The sequence below is a fragment of the Cardiocondyla obscurior genome, linkage group LG04, assembly GCF_019399895.1.
Source record: "Cardiocondyla obscurior isolate alpha-2009 linkage group LG04, Cobs3.1, whole genome shotgun sequence".
In the NCBI taxonomy this organism is placed as follows: Eukaryota; Metazoa; Arthropoda; class Insecta; order Hymenoptera; family Formicidae; genus Cardiocondyla; species Cardiocondyla obscurior.
Window position 1 is genome coordinate 2,436,731 of NC_091867.1, and position 22,633 is coordinate 2,459,363.

At 39.9% G+C, this 22,633-nt stretch overlaps 3 protein-coding genes across 7 annotated transcripts in view; 2 read left to right on the top strand and 1 right to left on the bottom strand.

The window, feature by feature from the left end:
• LOC139102099 (uncharacterized) overlaps window positions 1-4,590 on the top strand; it is a 59,714-nt gene extending 55,124 nt beyond the window's left edge. Inside the window, exon 11 of the mRNA XM_070655765.1 lies at window positions 388-4,590. Within this exon, the coding sequence (XP_070511866.1) occupies window positions 388-830 (443 nt within the window). The 3' untranslated portion in view covers window positions 831-4,590. The remainder of the gene's footprint in view (window positions 1-387) is intronic.
• A 335-nt stretch (window positions 4,591-4,925) lies between these two features.
• Window positions 4,926-16,728, bottom strand: LOC139102102 (beta-1,3-galactosyltransferase 5). Of its 4 annotated transcripts, none has more exons than XM_070655768.1 (3): window positions 16,437-16,728; window positions 8,065-8,661; window positions 4,926-7,785 (listed from the first exon to the last, which is right to left on the bottom strand). In XM_070655768.1, the coding sequence occupies exons 2-3, from the start codon at window positions 8,621-8,623 to the stop codon at window positions 7,268-7,270; spliced, it is 1,077 nt and encodes a 358-aa protein (XP_070511869.1). In that variant the 5' UTR covers window positions 8,624-8,661; window positions 16,437-16,728; the 3' UTR covers window positions 4,926-7,267. The 4 variants fall into 4 exon arrangements, with proteins under 4 accessions (XP_070511869.1, XP_070511871.1, XP_070511870.1 ...); XM_070655770.1 differs by lacking the exon at window positions 16,437-16,728 and adding an exon at window positions 13,741-15,020; XM_070655769.1 differs by lacking the exon at window positions 16,437-16,728 and adding an exon at window positions 10,016-11,210.
• On the top strand, window positions 12,173-21,366 carry Sirt6 (sirtuin 6). Of its 2 annotated transcripts, none has more exons than XM_070655767.1 (7): window positions 12,173-12,284; window positions 18,166-18,293; window positions 18,749-18,867; window positions 18,985-19,108; window positions 19,301-19,474; window positions 19,716-19,839; window positions 19,922-21,366. In XM_070655767.1, exons 3-7 carry the CDS (start codon window positions 18,798-18,800, stop codon window positions 20,411-20,413), a joined length of 984 nt encoding a protein of 327 aa, XP_070511868.1. In that variant the 5' UTR covers window positions 12,173-12,284; window positions 18,166-18,293; window positions 18,749-18,797; the 3' UTR covers window positions 20,414-21,366. The 2 variants fall into 2 exon arrangements, with proteins under 2 accessions (XP_070511868.1, XP_070511867.1); XM_070655766.1 differs by lacking the exon at window positions 12,173-12,284 and adding an exon at window positions 16,937-17,916.
• Window positions 21,367-22,633: the final 1,267 nt, after the last annotated feature.

The following is a 22,633-nucleotide window of genomic DNA, read 5'->3' on the forward strand; positions in this document are numbered from 1 at the left end:
TTATCCAAAGTTGTGAAACAATTTATTATACAATTACATGAAACAATTAAACGGCATACCGACGCGAGAAAAGATTAAAGTTCATTACGAGTTGAATATAATAATTTTTTTATTTATTTATACATCGTTATTAGCAGTTATGAAAATGATGTACGGGTGTATCAGTTTAATAATTCATATTCCCAGCCAGGAGAGTAATTTTTTTTTTTTTTTTTTTACTTGTTTTTCTTGCTTTTTCGTGAAATTGATTTTAGAAACTCTTTCGCGTTTAAAATGGACAACTGTAAATATCGTCCAGTCCTTTCCAGCCCTCCCTCGCCTCCTCAGTTTGCGCGCGACAAATGGTACAATGCACTTTAATCGCAACTCCGCCGTACCTCCCCCCAGGTTACATGAACGCGAGCAGCCCGCGAGTGGGTTACTACGCGTGCACGCTGAGTTCCTTGTGCGGCGCGGCGCTCCTCTTCCTGGTCGGCTGGGGACGGCAGCCAACGTCGCCGGTCTTGCCAGGGCCGCGGCTTTCGAGTCTCGGTATCGTCCCGCCGCCACCGCCGTGCGTTTACCCGCCGCCGCCGCGGCCTCGGCTACCCAAGTCGCAGTCCCTGCACGTGCCGCTGGACCTCGAGGACGGCATGCGCGACCGCGACTTCGTCGAGCGGGTGCCGCACGAGCATTCGATCGCCGACCACTACTGCCACCCGCCGTTCCACGCGCCGCTGAGGCCTAGCAAGAGCGTGCCGGAGGGCCTCGGCCACCAGGACCCGTACCGCACGCGGCCGCGACGTCACCGTGACATCACCGTCATTGAGCAGATCACCACCAGCGTTTGAGCCGACCGGTCCGGCGGTCCACCTGGGCCACCCCTCGTGAAACGCCCTGTACCGCGTCTCATCGAGACGCGATCTGCGTGAGCGGCTATATTGATTTCGGACTTGTACAAAAGCTCTTTGGGGGAGGCCGCCGTGAAAGCTTTCACCCTCCTGTCTTTCTTAACGGAAGTCGCGGAACAGGGGGCGGAGGGAGGGTATCGCGTTTCTTTTTATCATTTACCTACGTTTTGTTTCCGCGCGCGCTACCTTGAGCTCGCCTTTTTTTTTCATTCTCGCACGCGTACATCGCCTAAGTATAATTTCCCGGGAAATTTAGGGTGGCTTCTGAAGGCAGGTTGGGGACCATTAGCGTAAAAGCCGGCGCAGTTGCAAGCATAAGCCGGAGGTGAAATAGCGGAAAGGGAAAGAATCGCCGCGCGGCAAGCTGGCCACTCACACGATTGTGAATCAAGGAAGAATGACAGCTAAAGCTCTTGTGGAACCACCTTCGTTCTTCGCCCAATAGTTGCTAAGCAATCGACGAACGAATTGATTTAACTAGTTAATTCCGCGGTTACTTTTTTTTTTTTTTAATTACACAAATCGACAGACATTTATCTTATCAAAAAAAAAGGGGATATTATTTTATTTTTTTTTTTACGAAATTAAACAAAAAAAAAAAGAATTACGCCGCCGATGGAGTTATAGTTGAGTGGCTTTATTTCGCGTCTTTCCATTAGACTCTTATCGTGCCGCAATCGTTATCTAATATCCCGCGATGGCGAACGGTTTTGAATGCATTTTCCTTAAATGGGAATTCGCCTCCTTGGCTGTCGAGCCTCGTTGTTTGCACTTCGAACAAAGTGAATCGACGAATCTGCGCCCGCCGCAGGTTCGCGTTCGTTCTCACTTTGACTGCCCGATCAATTGACTGCGCAAATATTTCGAACTGATATCTTCTCTGTCGTGTAGAATTGATGTAGAATTTCGATGTGACATTTACATATGAATATATTCGCGCGTACGTGCGAATTGTAAGTGATTAAAAGCGCGACGGAGCTGGTCTCCGGAAACGAACCCTTCCCCTTTCCCGCGGGTATCGTTAATATTAATAATTATAAAATATTCCGAACGAGCGAAAACAGCTCCACGAGGTCAAACGCGCGGGAGAGGATTCCTGCGCGTGGCCGGACAAATTAGAACGAATCGACATTGCAGAATCCCAAATTGCTCAGTTCCATTTAATTAGATACTTCGAGACTTAAAACGGCAAAATTTCCCATATACGCATTCCGATAACTCACCGTTTAAAAATTTGCATGCACGTGTCCTCGCTCAGAATTACAAACATCCTTTTTACCTTTTGCGGCGCGATCCGCAACGTTGTGCGATTGCAGTAAAAGAAATTACACACGTAAATTTATTATCGCAATAATCACGTTAGCTGTGCACTCTCACGGAACGTCGGCTCTATTCCTATCAACGTGTAAGACTAATTATAATCCAAAATTACCTTACAGTAACGTAATTAGTACCTGAATATCGAGTGCTAGGTATCTAATGACGCGAGCGACGAAGCCGAACGGTGACTTTATTCCTTTTATCTCGGATGACGTGCATGCCCGAAATTCATCATCGCGCGCGATGCGAGTCGTCGCAATTTAATTTACGATCGATCGAGAACCGTAGAAAGTATCGCGAGGGGTGGGTGTTGGCGACTGTAAGAAAGTAGCAACGTAGATCACGCACATAGAACGTAGTTGGAGTTGTCGTAGCTTGGGCAGTGTTGTTACATTACGTAAGAAAAGTCTGGGAAGAATATAGAATTTCCGTGAAATCTAATTAAATTAATGACTTGATCTCTGATGAGTCGAACCATCTCTGATTCACGAAACGATTTTCAATTCACGTCTCGTTTAGGAAACATCAGAGTCAATCGTACCGTATGTACTTCATCTCACGAAACTCTTTTTTACGCGCTTCCATTCTTGATTCGTATGTGGCTCACGATTTTTTTTTCTTTTTCTTTTTCCCCTCCGAATCGACCGATAGATATAAATTAACCGTTAGAGCAGAAGCGCACGTAATTTGGGGCCAAAGTCGGGTTCCCATACGTAATTTATATCGTTTTACCAAGTAAATAGTTAATAAAAAAAATAAAAATAAAAAAAAGAGTTAAATCCGTTGTCGTTTCTCCACGTCTAAGTAGTTGTCTACGCATCTAAGATATAAAATTCGAATTGCATTTTAACATGTCGTTAGTCGCGAAAATAATGCGGAAGATGTTTCGACGACCGGCAACCTTTACACGACGCCGGGCGCACCGCAGGTAGAATTCGAAATGTGTGCCCCTGCGTTTAGAACGAAACTGTTTTTACTAACGTGTAATTATCGCACGTCGGCCGACGAATTTGTTAGATTGTAAAAGTTGTAGTCTATAATGTTACAGAGTATTTCTTAGCAGCGTTGAGTAAGGCATCTGGTTTCTTTGAATCTATATATTTAAGGATCAACGTTACCAATCTTTAACGTTCGTTACGAAGTCTTTTTTAATATATTAAAAAAGATATATATATATATATATACACATTAACTTTTGATGTGATGAATTGTTTGTATACTGTCAATTTTTATAGGATATAATCAAATCTCGATTTTCGGTGGTCAATCACACACGCAATAAAAAAATCGGCATGCGACAGTTTCACGACTCATCGGCGAAATATCGTACGTTTTCGTGTTCTGTCGGGACATTTGTAAACGACAGGACATTTTCTCCTAAGCTAATTAACGAATTTACACGGTAGACGAATAGTTCACTTTGGATCGTAAACGACTTTGATAGACCATGGGGGATTCGCTTGTCTCGTTATGTCGTTAGCGGTTTTGGTAAGACTCGATGGTTTGCGAATTTCTTTCATCCCTTGCACCAATTTGATTGCCCGGCAATACTTTAACAGGCTCTTGTTATCCACTGCGTAGAGTTAAAGGGAAACAAAAGGGTAAATTTAATAGTTATGTATTTCCATGAATTTATTACTGTCAAAATTAATAAAACCATTACGGCAATAATGCTGGTAGTAATAAATTCACAAGTTTGACGATACTAATAGTTACTTTTATGTCTAATGTCGCAATATTACGTTATACTTTGTATAGTACATTTTGCTTGTGTAATATATTATACAAAATGTCTGTTACATCGGTAAACCTATTGATGATTATTAAATTATCGTTAACATCTAATAATAATTTGTATTGCTAGTTTATTCGTAAGTTACCAGTTTATATTAGAGATCATATTTTCGACGACCTCTCGAAATTAGTTGATTATGTCTACGGTATAAGTGCACGAAGGATCAAATGTTCCTCACAATGATTTTGTATGATAATTAAGGTTTTTGTAAGACTTTACATCCGCCATTGTTTTTGAAAGGGAGAGATTTATAACGAGTTTTTCTAGACCAGGTCAGGACCCGAGCACGTTGGAGGTATTTTGCACAATCACGTTGGGTTCACGATGAAAATATCTTAATCCGAAATATCACGAAGTTGTAATGGATGTTCTCGAGGAACCTGCGGTGCAATCACGTTAATCGCGTAACAGCTTTGTTCGTCAAATCGATTCTTAGAAATCGTGTAACTCCGTTGCCTTGTAAATATACCTAAGCAAGGTTCCCTTATTGCAACACGTTGAGCATTTTGTAAAGTTTTATAAATAGTTCTACGTAGTTGAACAGCTGGACCAATAAAGTATATATCCGATTGTACGTTACTTCTATACATACATGTATATCTTCTTGTCACCTATTCAATCATAATATTTGATTGTCTCATCCAAGTCCACAGTTATCACAGATAAGAAGTAGTGATCGTTAATTAACAATTAAAACGCAGCTCTTTTAACATACAGCTAATAATATATTTAATTTCTAATCCATCGTTTAGGCTATCAGTGATATAGTTCAGTCACTACTTTTGACATTGAGCTATCTGCGTAGGTTTTTCTGCACGTTAACCGAACACGTAGCTTACGATTGCTAATGATACTTCTGTTAGCTACACGAATGAAAATTATGCAAACTCAATGCAAATAAACATGAAAAGTACACCGTGTAATTTAAATAATTTCATTATTTATTTAAATTATAAGTATATTTATTCCATCACAAAAATTATATTATACTTGACGTTATATCGCAATAGGGATGCTTCCCTTTTTCTGAAAATGATACATGATAACATGGTACGTAGAAAGAGAAACTCAGTATGAGTGAAAATGTCCGAGCATATACAGAGGAATTATGCGTGAGATCCTTTAGTAACTAATTATTACCCAGTTCTTTTATGCTATACAATATAAATATCCTGCACAGTTCCAGAATTCGCGAATTAACGTTCAAAGTAATGATATTGCCCGAATTTTTTTCTATTTCTGTAATATTAAAACAGAAAATTCGGCTTTCTTAATACAATGCTGGCGAGTGGATTATTGCATGTTTTATTGCATATACATTCGTTGTATTTTAGATTTAAAAAAAAAAGAAACAAAAAAAAGATAATACAATGCGAAGTAATTTCACGTAAACTGTAGGCTCTAAAAAAATCACGATAACTAAAAGCTAGCATTTCCATGCTTAACATGTTACAATGTACAGGCACGTACTTTTATAGTACCGGTTACAATCGTGGTGACCAATGGATCTTCACATACAAAAATTTATAGACGTTCAAAAACGGACAAATATCTGCGATCTCTGTATCTAATTGCGAGTGGACCCTTTGTTCTGGGGTTGTACTTGTTGCTATGTAACAATATTAATCCGATCGTTTATGTTTTTGCGTAACAATGTAATATCTTAAAATTTGCTTGTTATTACGTTACATTTTAAGTACAAGTATGACTCCACGATAAAATTCCATTGTGGCCAATTAATAAATTTACAATAAAGTAACACGCTGCATCTCTTGCAAATTTCTATCACTGCAAGAGTGGCATGTTTATCGCGAGACACCGCGTTTCGCGCTGAACTTTCGCCGCTTTACAATACTGATACTTCTTATACATATATATTGGCATTTTTTTTATAAGTGTAAATAAAAAAATAGTTGTTTTTGTTTCTTTAGAATAACGAAACAGTAATGTAAAAATTGCACAAAGTATTAAATTTAACGTATTTCAATTAATTTGGTAACCAGGGCTCATATACAATTTATAAAACTGAATGTTAACTATTCATTGAAAGTAGTCGAAAAGTTGGCGTATATATGTCGTAAAATATTTTATAATTAGATATCTACAAATTTGTATAATAATAAAATATTCTCAGTCAATATTTCCACATTTAACACAAAATTTAGAAGTACATGTGCGTGCGTACGTGCGTGTGTGTATGTGTGCGCTCGCGCTTGGTACCTAGTAATTAAACGATTCATAAAATAATACTACCTATTTATTTAAGAATTAATTATTGCAATATAAAGTTCCAGATACTGCGGTACAGTAAATAGTACTGTACCATACAGTAATAAATGGTACTATGAACAATGGTTTATTCTGCCTCGTAATTATATATGTACATACAATTTAGTAATCTAAAAATTTAAAGAATATGAAATTGTTCTCGGAATTAGTTTTTACTTGAAACAAGCGCGTTTGATCACAAGCCCTGATTATAGACAGATATTCTAGAATAAAAAAAATGAGCCTTTTCAATTTTCGTAAGTAAAAAAAAAAAAAAGTAAAGAAACTTATACTATATGCTTGAGTATTTTTCGAAGATAAATCATAATTGAATACAGAAATTGAAACCGGTATTATTCCGCAGAGATTCGGACGCTACGTACGTGATATTGATCCCAGTGTTATTCGCGACAATGTAAATGCAACGGTCGACGTGAGGGTTTCTTTTTTTCATTCAAATATTAGGAACTCGGTTGGTTCAGGCATTACTCTAAGCTATGGTAATTTAAAGTACGCTAAACTAGACGGATCTCATACCAATACGCGCTTCCGTCTCATTGTTTGCTGACCGTAACTTGGAGCGAGACACGGCCGTGTCTCTCGATATCTATAGTACGGGAAATTGAATTCACCGAAATTATACCCGTTTCATTCCTCATTTAAGATAATCGTAATTTTTGTAATATTTTGTTACACATACGTATGTGCTGGCCGCGTACTCACCAAGTACTCATTTAGATATCTATATCTTTCTATACATACACACACACACACACATATGCACAAGTATGCAACGCACTATTACGTACGTATCATACATAACATGGCGTTTGTACATTATGCAAGTATTCAAACACTTACGTTGAAGTGTTGTACAGGGCGTACCGAGATGTAGAATTAAGATACGCAAAAAGTGTATAAGAACTTTCTATATACGTATATCTTTTCCTCTCGTTCACGCGTTACGGCGACTAAGTATAACGAAATTGTTCTATTAGACGTTTAATAGGCTTTCACTGCTAGGCCGTGGTTTAGTAACCAGACTATGTAAGGCTCGTATTTCGCTCTCCGTTAAATCCGGAGGCCCGAACAGAAAATCCCGCCGGGCGCTCGGGTTCGACAGCAGGTCCCGCATGATCCTGGTAGTAAGCACCAAAGAGTGTAAAGAGGTTTGCGTTAAATTGACTTTCCTAGCCAGTGTCCCGGTTATGTGCACATCGTCGATCCAGAAGTACGGTTCCTTCTGGGCCTCGCGGTACAATATAAATACACTATCGGGGGAATATAGTATCGCCCAACCGGGACAGTACGCGGGATAAAGTCTACCGGGATACTCCCGAGGAGAGACGCGCCACTTTGAGCGCCAAGATCTCTTCACTGTGGAAGCTGACAGAAGATCACAGAGAATCAGACGTCTTGCACCCCACGGCGAAAGGCCATGCGTAAGAAACTCTACCATGGCCGGTAAATGAACAAAAATGTCGTCGTCTAGTTTAAGAATATATTTGGCACCTGAAACATAAAAAGGGCGTAAGAACCAGATATACCAAGAAGCATATCCATTTAATATTAATAAAAATTTAAAGCTTGAAAAATAATATAACAGTGAAATTAATTAAATTGATTTCTATAAGTCTATCCGGTTTATCTAAATTAATTCTTATCACTTTGTACACAGAATGTGTCGCAATTTCTGATACGAAAAGCAAAATCCAACGCGATAGCGATAATAAAATTAATTTAAAATTAAATAAATAGAATGGCGAGCATTGAACGTCGTTAACTTCTTACTTGGACAGTAATAAGTAGCCCACTTTAATCCCATAACGTGCTTGTAGGTCATGTTTCTGTAGGCATCAAGAAAATTTCCCTGTATTAAGTCTTGGTATTTCTTGTTCTCCTGCTCGAGTCTAGATTGATATTCCTCCGAGTATCCCACGAGAAACAATAAAGTCACGTCCGGCGCTTGTTGACCCCAGGTTTGACGCACGACATGCCTCTTCGGGAAATTTCCCGGCGCCGAGTGAACCAACATTAGCAGCAACGGTTGCGTGCGATTGCAAGGATTGTGGTTCATGATGAATCTAAAGTCCGTGATATTGATCAACGTGGATTTATCATCGGACGGAAGTTCGTTTATCGAGTATGGCTGCGTGGAGGGCGTGACGTTTCCGGGAAATATAAGGATATATCCTGGCGCGGCCACACCACCGTTGATGTAGGGGATCGGCCACCCTGAGTTGTCGATATGTATCCAAAACGAGAAGCATCCAGTTAGTGCCAAAACGACCACGAGGATGAGGGTGCATGGCGAAGTACCGGAGGCATGTAGCCGCCGAATATCCAGCATACTAATAAGCCCCTTTCATCATATACGTCCGATTCTGTCTGAAATCCCAAAAAAATAATGTCTTCAATTAATCGCGCTTGTTATCGCAAAATTGCAAGCTGTTAAAATCTCGTTACGTCTCGCTTGGGTGCCTCGCGAGCACTTTCGTTCGCGCTCTTGGGGCCACTTTGCAAAATACTTTTTATATAAGCAACGAAAAAATGTTTAAAATTCACGTTACCGTTACAATTAACTGAGAAAACTCTGCGTGAGCTTTTTGCGAGGAAAAACTTGTCAGCGCTACACGAGATGTATATATACAGCTAAATTTATTATTTATATATATTTGCATTACTCGCTCGTCTTTCAACTCCACTTCTGAGACGTTAAAAAAATTGTCGAGCGCACCGAGAAGAGTGTCAGCCTTAATTAGGAGAGCGTCGACAGTCGGGAATAATTTTCCAGCGCGTTACATGAAGGAATCTCATTCCATATATTGCACGTTAGCTTCGCGAGCACGTCCAAGAAGGAAAGAGTTTTAAAAGTTTCATTAACAATAATAATTCAACTTACTCCGAGCTCGTAAGCCGGCGAAGTTGAAAAGTATTACCGCGCTAGCAAGAAGTTTCCCACACGAATCAATGGGTATCACGAGTCGCGCATGAGGCATAACGTACGACTGGCTATCGACGTTGATAAGCCCTTGGACTAAAAGACGATTCTGGCCCCGACTGATTTTATGATTCATCCGGAGATCATTTAGACGCTTACTTCTACCAATATAATTTTTATTAGCACGTATACAGTGTGGAAGCTGACATGTGGAACGTTGCAAAGTCATAACATCCACATTACGGTTAATTACTGTTTGTAAGAGATAACGAGATACTTGGTATTTACGATGTACTTAATATCAACCGCACTTTAAATGAGCTGATCTTTCGATGATAAATACAGGTAAAAATTAATCTAAATCCAACGTATCAATGCGAGAACTTGCTCGCAAAAAAGAGAAAGTATTAAAACGTGGATACGTTTTGCTCAACGACTATAAATGGAAAGCTTAAACATTTACGAAAGCTATAGAGCCTACATATAACCGTCTGTATACAGGAACGCTTCAACGATAATATTGCGTGATAACGGTCACGTAGAGAGTTTTAAAATTAAAATATTTTACAAAATTTGTAATAAAATAATAGGGATCGTAATTATGTTTGCAGATATTGTGAAAAAATTGGAACATTATTATTTTTTTTTATTCTTATTTTTTTTTCTTAATAACCAGTGTATAATTGAGGATGAATTCCAATTCGACCGAGTTTGCGTAACAAAGATGTACTTTTAAATTATATGCGTGGAAAGGTTGCGCGAGTTAAAATCGAATTAATTTGCAAAACCAATTTCACTTACAAACCGCGAGCGTGCTCTCGCAACAATATTCGTATAAATTCTAAAAGTAACTCCGTTTCGATCAAATAAAAAAAAAAAGTTTTCTTTTAACAAGCCGCAGCAGCACAATGGAGGTCCCCCGGTCGACTTGGCCACGGCAAAACTGATTCCGAACGTAGTCCAGCGACAACTACCGCGCCTCAGCATTTCTGTTAGCTCTTATAATCTACCTAATAGATGTAAAGAGCAGCTTCGGGCTCTGACAGATATGACGTATCACCAGATAACAATACCATTCGTAATCCGAAACGTGTTTCATATAGAATTAAATGCCGCGGTGCACTTAATATTACCCGATTGCGTCGCGATCGTCGCGGAGATTAACCAGATAGATTCAACATATCGCTGCATTTAATTTGCCGATCGTCCGCATGTAAAATTCACGCCGCTCTGCAATTTTTCACATCAAAGTGACGCGGGGACGTATTACGCGTTATCTGTCTCTTTGTATCGTCTCGTTTATCATTTCCTGACTGTCTTGCTTCTGAAATAATTCCGCTGGATCTCGTACGCTTCCAGCAAAATATTACAGTCCCGTTTCCCACTTAAAATGAAGGGAAAACTATTCGAATGAGATGGCATTATTGCAACAAGACGCTTGGGTTTTTTTTATTATTATTATTGACGCGCTGGCGAACGCGAGCTGTGACGAAATGTGATACGCCTCTGTACCGCGGCTGTAATTTCGATGCAACTCGTCCTATATATTTTTCAGCCGTACGCCAAGGCCGCGAGAAGTTCACGAACGAATAGCGACGGTCGATTAGAGCATAATTTCAGTATTTCATAACGTAAGTAGCAGACGTGGTGCTTATTAAAATAAAACAACGTGTCGTCGAGATTGGAAGAGCTGCCCGACCGATCGGCTGTTTTGACTTCTGCACGTAGGCAAACGTAGTTTTTCGATCAATTCTTTAACGTCCAGTGACGAAACGAGGCTCTACTGCCTCTGTATACCGCGCACCATCTCTCTTTCTCTCTCTCTCTCTCTTTCTCTTACGTGGATACAGTTCTATATCGAAGGAGAATTAAGCCCTGGCCAATAGACCGAAAACACTTTAGAGTATCTATTTCTAACTCGCGGCGTCTTCTTGCGTGTGCGAGATCGTGTATCAAGAGCGAGCGTACGCGGAATGCTTGATGCGCGAAAGATGACGGCTGGGATAATGGTCGGTCAATATCGCTCATACGCGCCCTGTCTCCCCTAGAGCGGGTACTCGGCAATCTGCATAAATTACGAGCAAGAAGCCTCCTGTTTAGTCGAGATAATCCACCTCGCGCGGCTCGCGCTGCCGCGAACGCGGCATGCATGTCGCGTAATGCCAAAGATAGAGCATCTCGGCTTAAGATTTTTTTTTTAATATTTTTTTTTATTTACATAATTAGTTTCCTGTTATGAAGAACATATAAAATGTAACATACGATGATAATCTCCGCAATACTAGGCAGATAAAAATTACGATTCGCTTCTTACGCGGATAAAAAAATGTGTAACGGAGGACGCGATATGATCGATTCGGACTGCTTCCATTTCCTTTTTAACGTCTATATCAAAACTAGTAATATCGCAACTGGGATAATGAGATAAGATAATTACTGGTTATTGCAAGTTATCTTATCACCGTTCGACAAATAACATAAATAATCTGACCTTTTTTTTCCATTCTTTTTTTTTCTTTTTAAGAGCACCGAGCAATATTCGCTAACCTGCAGCCGAAATTAATAGGGTTATTGCGATTATAACTAATTGCGGTTGCGGTGGCGCGGTTTCGGGTCGAGTTTATGTTCCTCTCTTGACCTCGTTTGCATAATATCAGTAAATGATTAGGCGACTTCCAACCGATTAAAGCCATAAGTGGAGGCGACTGGCATACGCGGTCATTTCGCGTTCTAATATTCCTAGAGCAGGATAGGAATTCAACTTTCGCGCAGCCCGATCGTTTATCGCCGCCGGGAAAAAGTGAACATGTGAGCGCGATTTCGTTATCGTTGAGTTACAATTATGCAGCCGCGTCGTAATTGGAGCCGAGTTAGTTTTCAGGGGTCAGGAAAGCTTAATCAGTAGCCGATTGAGCGCGCAGTTACGTCTCGGTTCAAGATGGATTTTATAGTTATATATCTGTCCACATGGCTAGATACTGTACACACTGGGGCTGATTGCTCTAATCCTTGACTCATCGGTTTCGGGGCTATCGATCCGCCGTGTTCATCATGCACCAACACATATTGGGTAAGTGTTAACGCCTCCAAATTGAACCGATGAACTTTTCTACAATCTTGTCGTTTAAATTCAGCGTGAGGCGCGCTTACGACGTCGAGCACGATATTTTAAGAAAATGATTCAAGAAGATGAAAAGGGCTCCCTTCAAATTTCTCTGTTTTATGAATAACATATTTTTATGTATATTGTTATATTCAATTAATTTTTTTTTTACACTGCGTGTAAAAAAAAAGAATTAAAAGAAAAGAGAAGAGGAAAAATTAACATTTTTTTCTCTCTCTCTCCCTTTCTCTGCATTATTTTATAGTTCTGCGCTGCAAAATTTATGTGCTTTTATTTCTCACTGCGTACTCGCATTCTATGTATAAAACCCACGAAAGGTAGAGATAAAGAAGCATATTTGCTCGTGCAAATCGCGCGTAAGAACGGAGATTTCACGGTCGATTATTCGTGGCGCACCTTTCAACACGTGCCCTTAGGTTGCCGACCCTCAGAGAAACCCTAGATTAGACGAGAAAAAAATGTGCCGTAGATCCACGCACGCGCAAAAAAAAAAGAAAAAAAAATTGCACACCACCCACAACGACGACGACGAACTCGCCGTTCTCCCATGTCTGAAACTGGGTGATGACACACACCCTTCATCTGTTAGATTCAACAATCGTCGTTAAACAACCCGGTACCAGAACGATAGCCGTCAGTAGCGCTTAACACTACCGGCTACTCTTGTACGCTGTTACGCACTCCTGGATGGTAAAAAGCTGATTAATAAGCTGCTAGTCAATAAACGTCACCGGCAAAAAATAGAAAAAAAAACAGATTTAACTTGCCGTTAGCAAATACAATTCCTAGAAAATCCCTCTTCGTATCATTTTTTTTTCCCCCGCAGTTTATTTTAAAGTAACTTCTCAAATAAAGCGCGATGGAAAAAGCGGATTTCGGATATTTTTTGGAACATATATTTTATTTTATTTTTATGAGAAATAATATCGGTTTGAAAAAAAATAAAATAAAATAAAAAAGAAAGTAGCTTTACGTTATTTCTCTGGAAATACGCGAAAGAAAGTTTGGGATATATGTTACTACGTCTCAAACGTAAGAAACCGAAGTCGTCCTTAACTTTACGGTGGAACTTTGAAAATATTTCTAAAATATTAACGTTACGGATTTCCTTGCGGCCTACAGGCACGTTAGATTTCAGGTTTAGTTTCTAGGCGATCTCGTCCTTGGCCGTGCCATTAATAAAGGAGAACTAGACATATAGAAACGAGACACGTGAACTGTTGACACAATATAAAGCTTGCAATTTAGAAAGCATGCCGTAGAGTAAAGATTTTTCGAACGACCTTCCCTCTGCGGTGAAGCAGATAACGATCTTATTAGGATATCATTACGATCATTTAAACCCGATTAAGATTAATTAAAAAGATCATTAAGCGGTTTTGTTATTTATGCATCTAAATACCTTGCCGTATTCGTATATCTGGATCCACGCGGAGGCCTTGACGTCACGCAACGCCTACTGAACGATATTTCACACCGTGCAATGCAGCAAATTGGCTTTGATCCGCTGCAAGGCGTGGTCCTTCGAATTGTTGATCCTTCCGAATCAAGGGCGCGCGAAATCAAATTGGAAATTCACGCGAGCAATACCGCTCGAGAGTCTGAATATTTGTGCAAAGAGCCCGGAATTATTTTTTTTCTTCTTTCCCGGCTATGATTTATTCACGGCAGTCCAAAGTTCTAATATCGCGGTACACGCTACCTCTGATATGCATATACACAAAGAAGGAAAACGAGTACACGTGTCGGCTTTCCCCGAGCGCGATCTAGAAACGCGAAATATCGAAATTCCTCACACCTCGTTCGAACTTTTTCCAGGATGAATTTCAAGATCTCGCTCTTCGCGCAGCTCCGCAAACCGTTTCTATTAACGCAGATTAACTTTAATCTCGGTTCAACCTCTCTCTCACATCTCCTTCTGATTCCATTAAAAATTTTATTTGCTCAGATTTCCGATTCATTTCCTTTCAGCTCATTGTGTGTCGCGTATAAGTGACGCGTGGCCTATAGCGCAAATATGTTATCTATAGACAAGTGTCACACATACGTGACACTTTTTGTACGGAATACTCAACTCGACTATTTAGCATATTTTATGTGTGTGTGTCGGTGAATGTATGTGACGTATTGTCACATTGGACTACTTAAAAAAAAAAAAAAAGGCTAACACGCAGCGACAGGTGTTCTAATCGAACCGCGATAAAAAAATTAAAAAATTATTAATTAAAATTCGTTTTTAATATGTTTAAGACAATTTTTTTGTTTTTGTTAATCTTGCGAGGTCAGAGACAGCATTCACGTGTCGTAAGACTTTTTATACGCATAAAAAAAATTTCTGTATACTGAGTAATGTGGCACCAGGCGCAAAAGGACAGGGATAGTGCCGTAGAACGGCAACTGTGCACTCGGGCTGGTCAAAGAACAACCTGAGACACCCTGCGTATACGATATTATCGATTTCCAAGACTCATCCTACATAATTGTTTACTTTCGCAACAATTCTTGTGCAATTCGCGCGAAGTAGTGCGGCCTTGTCCACAGCCGAGGACCAAGTTCGCGCGTACCGGGATCGTTGCACGATACAGAAAGAAAAATCGCGTGTATTATTACGTCGCACAATGCCTCGTATTCTCGTTTACTTAGCGCGTTGTTTAACGTCGCGCGGCCGATCGTTCCTAATTATTTTCATTTATTCAGCGGCGAGATCGCCGATCCGTACGGGCGAGAACTTTCAAAAAGTCTAGCTCGAAAGACATTCGCGTTAACGAGCGCGAGAGAATATTTTTCGCACGTGCCGTTAAAACTACGCGCTCTTTTAACATATGTCGCGATTAATACGCCCGATAAAATTAATGGAGCGAGATTTTTGGCCACCAGATTCATCACTCGACATATTCTTCTGTATATCGTAAAATTGGGAATAACGAATAAAATGTTAAAAAGTCCGTCTGTGTAACCGAGAAAAAAAAAAATATATATATATATAATTTTGTTTTAATAAGATTAATCTGAATTTTATATTTTTATGCAACCAGATCGGTTGCAACAATATATTTAATCGATGCAAATATGAAAGGCTATATTTTGCAAGTAAATATTTTCGGGCTTTTGCATCGTTCTTGAACAGAATTTAATTAAATCTGATAGTAAGTTACGCAGACGCGATATCTATTGACGCAGAAAAAGGGTTTATCATTTATTGTCAAGAGATAAAAAAATATCAATATAATTTATGAACATATATTATAAATTATATCATTTATTGTAATATCTGCACGGGTTAAAAACGCATTCTCCGTGATTTAATCACATTTAAACGGATTCAAATTCAATTTGTTCTATCTAGGCCTTACTTTCGCGGATGAGTAAACTGATTTTGATAACGAGATAATCGGAGCTCGGATAAAGTCACCCAAAGTAATAAGCACACGATCGCAAATGGAAACATCGTTATTTCTCGTTCCCGAGATGAGCGGAAGGATCGAAGCACCGGAAGATGATCCGCGAAGGTATGGTTTAGCTCGTAAAGTACCAAGGGACGCCCATATGTTTCCACTTTGAAGACGCCCGCTCGAATCGTCTTCGTTTAAAATAGATTCCGCGCTTTTCGGTTTTGTCTTACTTTAAACTCCGACGGTTTCGCACGCGCCGCGTCTAAAAGTGGCATTCCACGACCTGCGTCTCAAAGGTAAACCGTTCGAAACGGGAACGCGTGAGGAGATGTCGCTCCCCGTGAAATGAAATTCCTATGCTCCGTAAGAGATAGAAAGAGAGTGAGAGAAAGAGAAGAGAGGCAGAGACAAAGAAGAAAAAAAAAAAAAAGAACCGGCGGAGGCCGCCGCACAACCGCCGTAGAAAATGCCGGAGACAACAGGGTGTCTTCGGCGTCCGAAATCACACGCGAGGGAGACGAAGGGAAATTTCTCGCAGGCCCCTCGCCGGTGGAATTCGCGCGTAAACCACCGGGGGCGATTTATCGATGGGGACGCGGGGAGAAAAAAAGAAAGAGACCGCACGTAGGGCACGAGATCGAGAAAGGGAGCGAGAGGGTAGAGCGAAAGAGAGAGAGAGAGAAAAAAAAAGCCGATGAGTACTTACGAGTCGCATGTGGTGAGAAGCTGCCGGAACTCGCTAAGCGGCCGGTGCGACAGCGGGTCACGCACATCCGGAACCCGGCTCCAGCCGCGGCCGAGAAGCCCGCACGGCGCGTATCCGTCAAGTGACGCGATAGGAGCCCGCCGACGGTTTGAGGTTATACACCGGGGAGGGTGTGAGTCGAAGTGGAGGACGCGAGCCCGCGGGGGAGAGGGGGTAGAGAGAGGAAGAAAGCGGGCGAGCGAGAGAGAAAGAGAGAGAGAGAGAGAAGGGAGAGCGACGAAGAAGAAGGGGGAGTGTTTCTTGAATCACCTGGTCGCACGCATCGACGAGGTAGCGCGCCCGGTTCGCTCGCTCTCTCTCTCGCTCTCTTTCTCTCTCTCTTTTTTCCGCGATACGCGTGGATGTGTAGTAGGCTTGTGTACGTGCCGATTGTCCGCGAAAACCGACGCGACGTCTCTTCCGACTGACCGCATGCTCGATACGCGACTACTTGGCGGCGGGTCCTCCGTTTTTTCCCGTGGCGACCCGCATCCTTCGCCGCGACGCGCGTTCTCTCCACTTGACCGAGCGGCACTCGAGCGCGTTAATGTACCCGCCGATCGCGGGACGGCAGCACGTACGACGGGAACTTGTACGCTAGAGTCCAGCGGGAAGTACGAATGCGAGAGTGGACAGTGAACGATATTCCTCGCCCGTTCTTATATTTCACGTCGCCTTAAAAATTTTATTTTATTTTAAATCAAGCGCACCCTGAATTAACGTTGAATAACATATTTTTGCTTGCACATATTAACTTCGAATCCTTCTGCTTTACTTACCTTTCACCCTTTTTTTTAATTTTAAGTATCACGAAGAAATAAAAAGTGGATTGGGCCGGAATTGAAGTTGATTCACAAGTGCAGCGGCGTTCTGGGAAGATGTTTTAACGAAGCCGTCCGTGAAACGATTTAAGTTTGGCGCCACCCGCGATTGACCGATGGCTCGTGCATGAATTGAATACTCGCAAGAGGAAACATCCGGGACGGCCGGCCGCCGCTCCTACCGGCGCGCGGCTTAGGGCGCATGCCCCGGGGGGTTTATTATCTTCTTTCTGTTCAAGTGCCATTTCGTTGCATGCAGTGCAGTCTATAAAACAGAATGCGTTCTCCGCGGGTCTCGAGTTTCCTATCACTTATCGTCATTCGTAGCGTATAAACATAACAGCACGCGGTCATTAGCTCTCGATTCATATTGTTTACGTATTCGTCTGGCACATGGGAGGGCGGCCGGAGCGCGGCTGAAAACGCGTCGGACCCGCTTCGAGACCTGCGACGTGCGCGTATATCGCCGTTCGTGGCGTTACCTCGAGGCGTCGGTGTTATCGAAGATATCGGAGAAGCTGGATTCACCTCGACCCACGACGGACGCGCAAAAAATGTCATCGAGCTACGCGGACGGGTTATCGCCGTACGAAAACAAAGGAGTGCTGGGCCTGGAAGAGGTAATGGGACAAAAAAAAAAGGAAGGAAAGAAAAAAATACTCGGGATCTCCCTTCCCTTCCCCCGCGCTCCTCGTCGTTGACGACGCGAAGTAAACACGATGGCGTTTCATCTCCCGTCGCCGATCCGACGTCGTCGGGCGACGTTCTGCTTCTTTTTTTTTTCTTTTTTTTTTTTTTTTTTTTTTCTGCCTCGCGCTTTTTCTACCTCTTTTTCTGGAGGGGGGACTAATTTTTTTGTCTGCTTGCAGAGATACGACACCGTCGAGACTCTCCGCCTGAAATGCGGCCTCCTAGCAGACTGGATTCAAGGCGCGCGTCACGTCGTCGTCCACACTGGCGCCGGTATCAGCACCGCGGCTGGCATCCCCGATTTTCGGTGACTATTGCACTGTTGTTCTCTTGCAACAACGAACTTTGCATCCGTCCATATACCTGAACTCAGGCCGTTCCTCTGTCCACTTTCTATCCTTTGGCTTTCATTGAATACCTGATGTTGGAGATGTTCCCGAAGATGCGACGTAAAGAGAATTTTTGAGATAAATATATCCTGGATAACAAATTGAAGTTGTTACACATTTCGTAAGAGAGAGCTCTTTATTATGCGTTCTAACATGTTTTTGCATATGCATCTAGAAACGTGAATATATACTTTTTTTTTTTTTTTTTTGAGTTGAGTCTGACAATTACATGATATTTTAATTAAAAAAAAAGAATATTTAAAAAGAACAAATTTATATATATATATATAAATTTATAATTTTTTGTAAGTTAAAAATTCGGTAATTCGAAGAATGCAAGTTAGGCAATTTGAGTGATGTTTTTGTGCATTAGGGGTACAAATGGTGTGTGGACACTGGAGCAGAAGGGTTTAAAACCCTCCATGAATATCTCTTTTGACGAAGCAATTCCTACAAAGACACACATGGCATTGAAAAAATTGATAGAGGCCAGTAAGTGTTAGCAGATTATTCATAAAAAAAATGTGTAAAAAATGTCCTTCATAAACATTTTTTTCACTTTCATATTTTTTCTTTTTCAATGCAACCTTTTTTTTTTTTATTTTTTAGAAAAAGTGAAATTTATCATAAGTCAGAATATAGATGGATTGCATCTACGATCAGGAATTCAGAGGCAGCATCTTGCCGAGTTACATGGAAACATGTTTACCGAGCAGTGTGATAAATGCGGCAGGTTTGTACCCACAATAAGACACAATTTAAAATATATGTAAATTTTTCAAATTTATATCTATTTACACTTAATTACACTGAAAAATATTTTATTGAATAATAAATATAATTAAATGCATTAATTACTATAGTGTCATGTCAACGTTTGTTGCAAGGAGCATTGACAGTATTACAAATTAAAAATATCTTTCAGGCAATTTATTCGTAATTTTGCAACCAAAAGCGTGGGAAAAAAATCATTGGATACTGTATGCAGATCGGAACAAATAGGCGGTCGTCCCTGTCGCGGCCGAATGCATGATACAATTCTCGATTGGGAGCATAATTTGCCAGACAGTGACTTGACACTGTCTGATCTTCATTCCAGGTGATTGTAACATTACGTAGCAAAATTTAAAGTAACTTAGATTATGAAATACTCAAAGCGTGCTAATTTTACCATTCGTACATTTTTTATATTAAAATTATAAGTATAATAGCACACACATTATAGTATGGCTTATGGAATGTCTCAGGTTCTGTAACAAAAATTCTTGAGAATATCTAAAATAGCGCGTTGTTATAATTTAGATATTAAATATTAAATTTTTATGCCAATGTTTTTTTAGTGTCGCCGATTTAAGTATATGCTTGGGAACAACGTTGCAAATTATTCCAAGTGGCAACCTTCCTTTGTACACAAAAAAGTACGGAGGTCGTTTGGTTATATGTAATTTGCAGCCGACAAAGCATGTAAGATTATTTGTATACCATATAAATTTATAGAATATTTTGCAATCTTTCACAATCTTGTCACCAAAACGTGTGCTTATAGGATAAGAAAGCAGACTTAATTATTAACGGCAACGTCGACGAAATAGTAGTCGCGGTAATGAAAAAATTGGGATTGGAAATTCCGGAGTATGAGAGCAGCATGGATCCAACACGAAATTCCGACACCACGGCTAAAGAGATGGACTGGACGATCCCGACCAGTAGAGTAAAGGAAATGAATGTGCTGTATAAAAAGGTGTGCAAGCCAATGCGAAGGAAACGAAAAACGTTTATGTATGAGAGAGAGAGAGCAGACGCCGCCAAAAAGGAAACTAAAGCCAGAAAACAGGCATTTACAGTTAAGCAAGAAATCAAAACGGAAGATAATAAAAGCGTAGTATCGGGTGAAATGTGTCAGACCGGAAACGATTGTGTGGCTGATAACTCGCTTAAGATAGAGGAGAACGCAAAGAATGACGAAATGTGTAGATATTCGATGGAAGATGCAACAGTGCATAATGCTGATGATCTGAAACTGAATCAAACGGTGTAGCAAGTTTTGATGAAGTAATAATTTCCCATTCTAATATTTCGATTATTCTCAGTGTATGCAACAGTTACTTATGAGTGCATATTGAATGATGTTCATTGTTCGTATAAAATACGCGATAGATTTGCTAATGTTCAATAGGTATTTGAAGCACACTTGCTGCACATTTAGTATTAAATGTGACTTGACTCTTTTCTCTCTTTTTTCCTCTCGATTTCTCTATTCCTTTTTATTGTTAAAGGAATACATAAAATAAATACAATTTTAAAACATTATTGCAGCTTTGCTAAGATAGTTGCTTCTACATATTTATCTACTTTTATTGAAACTTGTACTCTGAAAGCAATAACATGATTTTGTTCGCGAAAATAACATTCAGCTAATTTTTTAAGCTCGTAATGATTACGAACATAAATCATTTAACATTAAATGTGCAATAAAAGTACGGATACTTTTGTTTTCAGGATATGTCATTCATGACAAAGACAGTGAAACTACTATTCCGATAGTTGTATATATTCTTAGTATCTACAAATTTCCGTTTATATGCTGCATCTGCTTTTTACAGGTAGCCTATATATTTACGCATATGCATATTAGATATTGCGACGAGAATTTCGACATAGAGAGATTAAATCTCTCGGCAAACGACGTGTTCCAGACTTCTCGTGCATACTACGATACTTTTTCCACTATAGATTACTATTAAGATTTTTCGATAAAAGAGATCTTCCTAGAAGATATTTCGCTAGTAAGAACTTCCCTAAGCTTTTTTTAATTGAAAATTAGCTGGATTTCAAGTAGTTGCTTGATCGTAATAATAAGAATAATACAGATATGAGAGCTACCTAGGACACATAAATACGTTAAGCGTTTAAGCCCGTAAATGGTTGAAAATGATATCTGCGACAGATTTTTATATTATCTATTAAAGAATTAGAAATTTTTATATATAATTTTCCTCTATCTTCCATTCCTTTCATGGATACTTATTTTGCAATTTTCAGCATGCAAAAAGAAATACAAAAGAAATATATCAAAATTATTTTAAACGTCTTAAATATCGTTGAAATAAAGTATAAGTATAAGAAAAAGATAAAGTGGAAGAAAAGAATTTTAATACGGCGACTGGATCGTAAAGAAATTATGAATCCAGGATCGTTTCTACTGGCGACATTTCCTGCGTGGCTTCCCTAAATAATTGCTCTTTCGCGAATAGATTATTCCGGGTTCCATTAAACATCTCTCAATATATTCAGGTATGTTCGCCTTAAAGAAAATTGACGGCGCACCCGGGACCGACTTGCGCGTCATATAATACAAAGCACATGTTCGTATAAGTGAGCTAATAGCACTGTTTGCTACAAGCCGATGTTAGATTGTCCGATAAATTCAAATGTTGAATTTTTAACAGAGAGCGCACCGTTTTCCATATAGTGTTGAAAGGGAATGTTGAAAGTAAAAATTTTAACAGATATCTCGCAGTTAGTTGAACGCTAAACGATTTTCGCGCGTAGATTATACAAGCTGCCACTCGTAGAGTGCATTCCAATAGAATGCGACATAGCGAATCATGTAATATTTATATGTACATAGTGATGTTTGCTTCATTCGCCGTAATACACGACTTTATTTAAGTAATCATTATTATTCGCCAGATATAATATTCGGAAATAAAAAAAATACATCTATGAAAAATATCGGGGTGTGTATAATTAATTACCACCCCCTTCCCTCATTCTTACCGATCCTCATGAAAATTATTAAATTACGTTACAGCATTTAATTTAATGTAAGGGAAGGCCGAGTCGTACTTTAGAAATTCGTGTACACACGTGTATTGAGAAATACATGTTTGTGCAGCATAGAAATGGGAAGTCCCCCCATTTATAATGCTTATATTATGGATGCTCCTCATATTTATAACATTTATATTACAGCAGTACGTAACTAGTGTACCATTATATAAAAATTAACACTTCCCTAGAGAGCATTCAGTTGAAAATGTCTCTAGATACGAATGAATTTTATAATTATAAAATTTGTTGTGGTAACACGACAGATATGACATATTCTTATAGGGATATCTCGTTAATGTCGATAACAAATGGAAAAAATTATGATATTGATTATTTCCAGCGTCATATTACCTGCTTATTTTTACGTGAAATAAATTTATTTTCTGTTAGATAAAATAACGACGTCTCAATATTAATTTTCGTT

Bases quoted from the DNA above. Each gene is read 5' to 3' on its own strand.
- LOC139102102 (XM_070655768.1), bottom strand. From the start codon at position 8,623: ATGCTGGATATTCGGCGGCTACATGCCTCCGGTACTTCGCCATGCACC. The intron at 7,786-8,064 runs GTAAGAAGTTAA...TTTATGTTTCAG, and splicing joins GGCTACTTATTACTGTCCAA to GTGCCAAATATATTCTTAAA.
- Sirt6 (XM_070655766.1), top strand. From the start codon at position 17,851: ATGTCATCGAGCTACGCGGACGGGTTATCGCCGTACGAAAACAAAGGA. The intron at 19,475-19,715 runs GTGATTGTAACA...ATGTTTTTTTAG, and splicing joins CTGTCTGATCTTCATTCCAG to TGTCGCCGATTTAAGTATAT. The intron at 19,840-19,921 runs GTAAGATTATTT...GTGTGCTTATAG, and splicing joins ATTTGCAGCCGACAAAGCAT to GATAAGAAAGCAGACTTAAT.